The 9,533-nt window shown below is 50.6% G+C and overlaps 1 protein-coding gene across 1 annotated transcript in view; it reads right to left on the reverse strand.

Annotated features, from left to right (window-relative positions):
- TBX5 (T-box 5) overlaps window positions 1-9,533 on the reverse strand; it is a 44,724-nt gene that overhangs the window by 16,226 nt on the left and 18,965 nt on the right. Inside the window, exon 7 of the mRNA XM_006768947.1 lies at window positions 7,404-7,495. Within this exon, the coding sequence (XP_006769010.1) occupies window positions 7,404-7,495 (92 nt within the window). The remainder of the gene's footprint in view (window positions 1-7,403; window positions 7,496-9,533) is intronic.

Genomic DNA, 9,533 nt, shown 5'->3' on the forward strand with positions numbered 1-9,533 from the left:
CTGGGATGGGCCTGAGGGAAGTTCCGGGGGTGGAGGGGTGTTCTATCTGATGAGGGAGGCTTGGGTTTTACAGGTACAAGTATGTGCACTTGTCAGAACGTGAATGGTGCGCGTGAGATTTGTGCAGTCCACTGTGTGCAAATTTTACCTGAAGTAAAAAATTGTAAACAACAATAGAATCCTACCTAGTTAATGACATGCATGCCGAAGTCTATAGGATGGAATGTACACAGGTCTGCAACTTGGTTTGAGATGCATCAAAAAATAATAGGATGGATAAATGGATAGATGAATTAATAGATGAGTGGATGGTGGATGGATGATGGATAAATGGATGGACGGATGGATGGATGATGGATGGATGAGCAGGTATGTTTGGGAAGAGCAGGTGTGTTGGGGCAGGGGGTGGAGAAGGGTGGTAACAGTGTTGCAGATACAGTGGGGCCTAGACTTACGAGTGTCCTGACGAACGAGTTTTTTGAGATACCAGCTGTCTCGGCCAATTTTTTGCATTGAGTTGATAGAGTAATTTGAATTAACGAGCTCCTTAACGAGCTCGGTCTCAGAACGAATTAAACTCGTAAATCAAGGCCCCACTGTACATGGGAAAGGAGAGGAGGGCTGTTCTGAGCATCCATATCCTCAACAGGACAACCATGAGCCAACATGGGACCCTGGGGGCGCAGCTACAGCGTTTGGACAGGTTCAAGCCTTGGACTGAGGAGAGGGCACAGTCCTCTCATGGCCACGTGCAAGTCCCAGCTTGGAGGGCAGGGCCCTCCCAGCACAATTATGGTTGTAAGCTTGAACCTATGGTCCGAACACGTGGCCCCACGTGCCTGAGTGATGTGGGCTTGCTAGAGTTCAGGTGCACGTAGCTGAGTAGGATTGAAACCCACGAGAATGCTGTAAACACCTTGATCACGCCCTTACTTTGCCTCGTGGCATCTGCTATAAAATAAAGACACGGCGTGTGGGCGCCAGCGCTGTCTCTCCATCTGGGGGCAGCGTCCCACCCAGACCCAGCTTTCATTCTCTTGTCTGTCTTAATCCTTCACTGCCCCCTCTCAGGGTCACTGAACCAGGCTGAGCTGGCGGCACATCAGGCGCCCTGGGGCTGAGCATGCCATGGCTGTGCCGGCTCACCACAGGACCCCTCGGGACAAACCTCAATTTCACGGCAGAGGCTAGCTCAGCGTCCCAAACACAAGCCCCCTCCAATTTCAGATCAATCCACACTGTCTTGGGAACCGTGTGGCTCGTCAGAAACGCAGCAAGCAGTGAGAGCAGTGCCTCTCCTGAACCTTGACTTGGAAACCAGGCCTCGTTATGGGCGTGGGGATTGCCTTTAACCACAAGCATGAGCTACAAGAGCGCCGTCTTCCCTTTGAAAAACCGTCCGAGCTGAGGAGCTGGACATGAACTAAGATCAGGAAGAAGGGATGGAGGCGGTGGGAAGGCTCCCTCAGAGGGACATCACCTTTTAGGGGTCCCGTGATGCCCAGGAAATTGTTAGTGGGTTTTTCAGAGACTCCCTTGCTTTCATTACATTTTCTAAGGGGGGTTGAGACCCCGATTAAGCCCCACCCTAGAGGTAGAAGATGGAGGAGGTGGGCATGGGCATCTCTGAGGCTGGAGAATGGTCCATTTCCAGTGCAAGTGTGTAGAGATGTCCCTGGACCGGTCTAGCGGGGCCATCGTGGGCTCCAGCGTTCCTGGCCGCTCTCTGGTTGGGGGGCTCAAACTCCAGCCACAGCGGAGCCTCAGGGTCCCCCCACTCTGTAGGCCGCTTCCCCAGCCCACCAGCTGCCCAGGAAAAGACTGAGGACGTACAGGCAACCCCAGCCCTTCTGTAAGGAGCTCTGAAGACACCACCGCTGCCAAGTGTGGCACGGCCGCAATCTGCTAGGCCCCCGAAAATGCTCCACAAACACGGTGTGTGCCAGAAGGGCCAGGCAGACTCAGTGAGAGACAAGGCGAGAGGCACCTGCGGCTTGTTCCCCTTCTGGGTTTGTTCTGAGCGGACGAGGGGCGGAAGGGGGATCGGCTCCACCTAAGGAAGCCAGGCCTCTGCACTGACCAGCCGTGTGACCTGGGCAAGCCAGCCGGCCTCTGGCTCCACAGGACCGGCCCTCCCTCCCGCCTAACCTTTGTTCCGGGCCTGCCAGGGCCGTGTTACAGCACGTGGGCACTCTCTGACTCTCCTTCTGTCTAGAGGAGGGATGGCAATCAGGACACACACGTTACCGCCTGTCACCCATGCAGCAGCCCTGCGTGGCTCCATCATTATCCCCATTTTACAGATGAGGACCTAGAGGCCCAGGGGAGTCGGGGAGCCTGGAGCGGCTCCATGTGGTAGTCAGGACCCAACTCCAAAGCCTGCTTCTCCATCGGTGGACCTGTTCCCTGTGTGTTGATTCCCCCTTGCAACCCAGTGCCTGGCATACAGTAGGCACTTAATGCTTATTAGCTGAGTAACAAAGCAATAGCTCCAACACTGAATAAGTGAATGAGTCTCCAGCCTCATTTTCCCTCCTGCAAGAGGGCTTGGAAGGCTGGGGTGATGCTGTCTCCTGTGGTCCCTTCTGCCTCTGGAACCCCAGTGTCACCCTGTCACAGCGCCTCTCAGGTGGCTTTCAGAGACCTTAGACCAGCCGTGGGCAAACTATGGCCCACGGGCCGGATCCTGCCCGTTTGAAATGAATAAAACTATTGAAAAAAAAGACCGTACCCTTTTATGTAATGATGTTTACTTTGAATTTATATTAGTTCACACAAACACTCCATCCATGCTTTTGTTCCGGCCCTCCGGTCCAGTTTAAGAACCCATTGTGGCCCTCGAGTCAAAAAGTTTGCCCACCCCTGCCTTAGACTCTGACCCCGACTCCACACCCCAAGGCTTCTTGACCCCGGCCCACTTCTCTGCTCGAACCAGACAACCCTTCTCCCCAACGGATTCCAATCCCCTTCTCCCTACAAGGCCTCGGGCCCATCTCTCATAAAGGTGTCTGTCTGTCCCCCCACCCCCACCCCCACCCCACTGGTCCCGGCATTGTGGGCTCCTCAGCAATTCAGACCTTGTCTGAGCGCACCTTCGAGTGCAGCAAAGTTGAAAGGAAGCCATGTCCTGTGAACACTCAGGCTAGACCAGCGGTTCTCAACCTGTGGGTCGCGACCCCTTTGGAGGTTGAATGACCCTTTCACAGGGGTCGCCTAAGACCATCCTGCATATCAGATATTTACATGACGATTCATAACAGTAGCAACATGACAGTGATGAAGTAGCAACGAAAACCATTTTATGGTTGGGTCACAACATGAGGAACTGTATTTAAAGGGCCAGAAGGTTGAGAACCACTGCTCTAGAGTGGTTCTAGAATGGTAGACTCTAGACCAGGGGTGGGCAAACTTTTTGACTTGAGGGCCACAATGGGTTCTTAAACTGGACCGGAGGGCCGGAACAAAAGCATGGATGGAGTGTTTGTGTGAACTAATATAAATTCAAAGTAAACATCATTACATAAAAGGGTACGGTCTTTTTTTTCAATAGTTTTATTCATTTCAAACGGGCCGGATCCGGCCCACAGGCCGTAGTTTGCCCACGGCTGCTCTAGACCATTTCTAAGAGTGGCGAAGCCCCCAACACCGTTCTTATTAGCTGAGCGTTTAGGTGCATCTCCCAAATTTCTGCCATTTTCATAGCATCTTGACAATGTCCACCCAATCTTGATACCAGCTCTATGCTTTATAGTTAATATTTTTCTTTAAATAATCAACCTTAAGTTAATTCCTCTTCTCCTTTCCTTCCTGCCTTCCTCTCGTTCTAAGCAATGTCTGTGAGATCAGGCTGATGCTCCTGTCTTCTGGGGACCCTCTCCGAGCACCTGCTTTGTCCCCAGGGGAGGGGCACTGCGGTTTGGGAAAATACTGCATTTCAGGATTAGATGCTTTTTAAGACACAGACTAACCTTTCAAAATAACCTTGGCGCATATTTCAGTCGGCCTGCTAGAGACAGCATTTTTAAATGATTTTTCTTTCTTTCTTTGTGCTCTCCCATTTTTATAGGAAGCAGTTGCTGCTTCTGTAACTAGAAACTATAAATGAATGTTGGACAGTCACTAAGGCACCGTCTGCATTTTTCCAAACACGGAGAGTTAGGTGAAGAGAAATAGTGGGGCGTGTGCCCAGACGTTGGCCAAGCTAATCCAAGAGTGACTTCTGCGAGCTGACTTCAAGTTCACGCTCAGCCCTCCTTCCAATCATTGGACCTGGAGGAAATTTCGCCCCTCCTGCTTTTCTCCCCAGCAGCTGTCACGGGGTGTGTGTGGAACAGGAAACAGGATTAGAAGATTAACGGGGAGCCTGCCCGTGCAGCCTGGCTGTTATCGCGGCCGACTCCGGACAGTCACTTTCCTGGGACACTTGTCACTACCTGCGGCCGTGGGGGAGTAGGGACCACAGCCCAGAGTAAACTCTGAACAAGGGCGAAACTGGGAGCAGTGGGGAGTCTCAGACACATTTTACTGAGCCTGGACTAGGCACCGCCCCTTCAGGCAGTCTCTCATCTCTCCTACAAGAACCCTAGAAAGTGAGCACTGCATCCATTTACGCCCTCTTCACAGATGAGGGACCTGAGGCTCCGGGAGCGTCAATCGCTCGCCCACGGTCACATGCAGAGCGAGGATGCACCCAGGTGTGTCTGACTCCAACGCCTTCTGTTAGAGCCACTCTGCTTAGTCCCCTGTCCTTCCCACAGGCCACGTCCAGGGAAAACTGGGCACATGGCCCTGTGCACGCCCCACCTGTCACTGCTGCGTCCTTGTTCCCAGCACAGCTCCTAACACAGCCACAGAGACCCCCGTGGCTCTCGGGCTGAGAGGTTTCATCCTGCCTGTTGATTACTGAGCCCCGTCAATTACCAGCCCCCCTCTTACCCCCCCCTCTGCCCTGCCTACCAGGAAAGTCACCTAACCAAACCCTCCCCAGTCCACAACAGCCAGGGGCTGGTTAGGACAGCCCATTCAGACCAAATAGAGTCAGCTGCCTAAATATCTAACGGTGTGGCTAGAACTTCAGGGAGAGGCCCCAAGATCACTGACATCTGAGCTCTTAAACTCCTGTACCTCCCACCCGTCTCTCCCTCCACGGCTGCCACCTGTCCAATCAGCTCCCCACGCGCAGGGGCCTGGCCTGACCGGGAAAGCAGTGAGGGGTCCTGGGAGCAGATGGCAGTACACAGTCTGCGGCCAGGGGAAGCTTCTCGGAGGAAGGGACAGCTACAAGGTGACACTAGTGACGGGCAGGGAACGGCCAAGTGCAGGAGGAGGGGACAAGTCTGAGGCAGACTGAATGTGTTGTTCGGAGGGACGAATGTCACCAGAAGAAGTGGGTTTGGAACTAGGATGAAGCAGAGAGGAGGCACCTGTGAGGGACAAAGCAAGGGGAGCGGCCAGGCCGGAGGGGAGTGGTCATGCGCGTAGGGCTTGGGCAATCACGTGAGGAAGTCTGGGCCCCCTACTGAAAACAATGAGGCCTAGATGTGCTAGCTGTGGAGTAACCTAGTCTGACTTGTGCTTTACAAAGATGTCTTCAGGGCTACCCAGAGAATGTCGGGAGGCGAACAGGACCGAAGTCGGGTCTAAATAAGTTAGGAGGCTTGCGCAGGCAGGCGCAGTGGTGGTTAGAATAGACGGGCTGGACGGAGAAAGGGAGGTGAATCCTGAGATATGTTAAGAAGGTAGAATCAACATGACCTGGGAACTGGTGAAATCTGAGGGGTTGATTCAGGCACCGTAAATCCATTACCCCATGTGCTCTTGACTTAGTGGGGAGGAGGGGGGGAGTGGGGGCTAGAAAAACCCTTAGATCTCAGCTGGAACTGGGTGCCCTCCACCTGGCCACCACGGCACAACCCGGACCCTTACCTGCTGGAGACAAGCCTTTGTGGATGGCTAATGGGCCTGAAGGACTGGGCTCGGAGTGTGAACGTAGCAGGAATAAAACCTACCTCCGAGCCCAGGGCCACAGAGCCTGCCCCCTCTCAGCCTTATGTGATATTTGTTGTCAACTTTTTTTCTGACCAGAGACTAAATCCAACTCCGGTTTCAAAATGTAGATGTGCTTAACGCCAAATGTTTAGCTACGAAAGTGGTGTACATGTGTACACGTGAAGATCATGACATTTTTATGTTTACTGAATACAGTTAATATACAATATCATATTAGTGTCAGGTATACAGAAAGTCAACACTAATACACCTAACGAAGTAATCACCACACTAAGTCTAATAACCATCATTGAAGGTTACCACAATGTTATTGACAATATTCCCTGTTGTACATTACATCCCCGTGACTTCCTTCTTCTATAACTGGAAATCTGCATCTTGCATTCCCCTTCACCCTTCCGCCCTTTATTTTTTAAAGTATGCAAATTAGATCTGGGAAGCCTGCTATCTGAGAACAGTTTCCACGGCGTGTATTTCTAAGCCCAACGTTAAAACCACCACATAGCTACGCCTTTCTCTCAGGTCTCTTGTCTCCCTTTGAGTGAGCATGTCTGTCCGTCTGCCCGACTCCCCCTTTCTGTGTCTCCCAGAAAAGGATAAGGAAAAGCTTCCTACGTGACCTCATTTTATTTTGAAACACGAAACCCACCACCAGGGGAAGGAAAAAAACGCACTTTCTTGGTCACAGGGATCAAGATGTATTTCTAATTCTCTTGCCATATGGTAACTTATTTTGGAAACATATCAAGAGGCAGAGAGAGTGTTTGACGAAATTGGCAATCCCTTCAAATCAGACCAAATTCCCACTATATACATTTGTACAGCCCCATCTATTCATCATATCAGCGACTGCGACCACAGGATATGTAAAAGTACGGAGTGATGTTTATCACCATCTCCCAATCCCCCGGTGCCCTGGACACCACGTGGTGTCGAGTTTGTCTGTATTTCAGCCCCAGGAAATCAAGTCGTTAACTTCCCTTTCATTGACCAAGAGCTGTTGCCAGAAAGAAAACCATTCATCAGCCGTGACTTATGGAGAAAAGAGAGAGAGGACTTCACTAGGAGGAGAGACGGCAAGGGAAGAGGAGCGAATGGTAGCTTTCGCCCCCTGGGCAGATGAAGGATGCCAAGACCTCCGTACATTCCACCCCCATGCTTCCAGGATACACTCTCCAGGTCCCCTGACAGAGGAAACCACATGTGAGGCCAGTCAGCAAGTGGGACTCCAGGAGGCTCCTTTGCCTTCTGCTCACTGGCTATCCGGGCTCCATTTCTCCTTCCCGGGGGGCTGCTGGAGGGAGGCGCCTTGTGGCTGATGGCTCACATGGGCTGTTCGGGGGGGGCGGGGGCGGTACGTGGAGAGGAGGGAGCCCAGGAACTCACGTTCTTACCTTTGCATTCTTGACATTCTGTGCAGTTCCATATCGTCGCTGCCCCGGAAGCCTTTGGCGAAGGGATTGTTCTCGATCTTTAGCTGGGTGATCTGAAGAGAGGAGAGAGCGTGATTGCTATGAGGCAACCTCGGGACATGAGCTAAGATGGTGCTGCATAAATGCAGCCTCTGGCAACCAAATATTCAGGCGGAAGCTTTGAAAAAATATCCTAGATCAAGCTGCTTTTAAACAGAGAAAAGAACCGGGATTTGGTTTGCCCATTAATTCAAGTCATACGCAGCATCCTTCTGGCCAGTTTGTTGCTGCTGTCGATTTTACTCTTAGCATTTTGTGTTCCAAACACCAACCAGGCCTCCCCGGCATCCACCTCCGCCATGGAAAGGTGTGCGTGTTGGACGGTGCCACACATCCTGCAGCTGGCAGGCTCCGCTCGGGCGGGCTTGCTTACTGCTTTCCAAGTCCTGCAATGCCTCGTGTCATGTTCATTTCTGTTTCACAGGTAGACTCTGCTAGCTCAGGTGGAAAGCGCTGTCTAATTAAATAAGCACCAACGGATAGAATTATAGCATACAAAATGGCTATCAAGCAGTTGCCAGACCGCTTTCATTTTTGAGGCAAGGAAGAAAGAGCCTTCTCTTGGATACTTTTGTTGCAATGTACGAAGTTTAGTCATAGAACAGGGCCTTTGGGTCAAGGCCCAGAACTTCCATGTCAACCATCACACACATTCTCTGAGGATGAGTGAACAGTAGCAGGTCCGGATGCGAGGGCGCCTCTACCTGGCATTGCCGGAAGGATTTCCTGACAGCTGGGTGTGAATTAATTTATATGTATCAAGTCACTCTGCGGACATCGAGGTTCAGTCACTCACGCTCGACCTTCACGGTCACTGTCATCTAAATCACACCTGTACACTGGTCCGTTTAATATTTCCACTTAAAGCTAATCAGTCTTTACTTCAACTTATTTAGTACAAAATATTATATCACTTCTATGTCCAACCAGAATCACTTGCTATTCCACGGAAAGAAAGCAATGCTTTCAGTTCTCTCTACTGGTACCCACAGAAAGCTCTAAACCAGTGGCTCTCCACCTTCCTAATGCCACGACCCTTCAATACAGTTCCTCATGTTGTGACCCAACCATAAAATTATTTTCGTTGCTACTTCCTGACTGTAATGTTGCTACTGTTATGAATCGTAATGTAAATATCTGATATGCATGATGTATTTTCATTGTTACAAACTGAACATAATTAAAGCATAGTGATGAATCACAAAAACAATATGTAATTATATATGTGTTTTCCAATGGTCTTAGGTGACCCTTGTGAAAGGGTCATTCGACGCCCAAAGGGGTCGCGACCCACAGGTTGAGAACCGCTGGTCTAAACGCAAGGCAGGCTTTCTCTTCGTTACAAGAGAAGAGTAGACACCTTTCAATCACAAAAGAGTCCCAACTAAAAACTAAGACTGTCTTCCTGATGGTTGAATAAAGGTAATCGGAATAGAACAACTTTCTGTGACTCCATCATATTCATGTAACCCCCCAAATCACCTCAGTCTACCCCCATAGTATAGTTACAGATGCTCAGTATCTCCATGCGGGGTGATCGATGAAGGCGCCCTCTAATAGTGCATCTGGGGGCAGACAGTCTGGTATGTCCTGTTTTCTACAAGAGATGGCTTAGTAAGGTCTTCTAACTCCAACGCTCTATAATGAGCATAAACTTACTGTGTATGTATACGCATGTGTTCATGATAAAAACATATGTAAATTGAATATTTAAAAACATGCTATATGATTCCAGTCATGACATTTGGAAAAGACGTAACTATGGAAACAGTAAAAAGATGCGTGGCTGCCAGTATTAGAGGGGACGTAGGGGTGAGTAGGCAGAGCACGGGATATTTAGGGCAGGGGAACTCTTCTGTATGATACTGTGATGCTGGGCAGTCATTAAACGCTTGTCCAAACCCACAGAATGGACAGCACCGAGAGTGAGCCCTCAGGTGAACTGGACTTCGGGTGATGATGTGTCAGTGTCAGTTCACTGACTGTAACAAATGTCCCCTCTGCTGGGGATGTTGATAGTGAGCAGGCTGTAGGTGTTGGGGGGGGGGGGCG

This window comes from Myotis davidii, unplaced genomic scaffold (assembly GCF_000327345.1).
Source record: "Myotis davidii unplaced genomic scaffold, ASM32734v1 scaffold223, whole genome shotgun sequence".
Taxonomy (NCBI): domain Eukaryota; kingdom Metazoa; phylum Chordata; class Mammalia; order Chiroptera; family Vespertilionidae; genus Myotis; species Myotis davidii.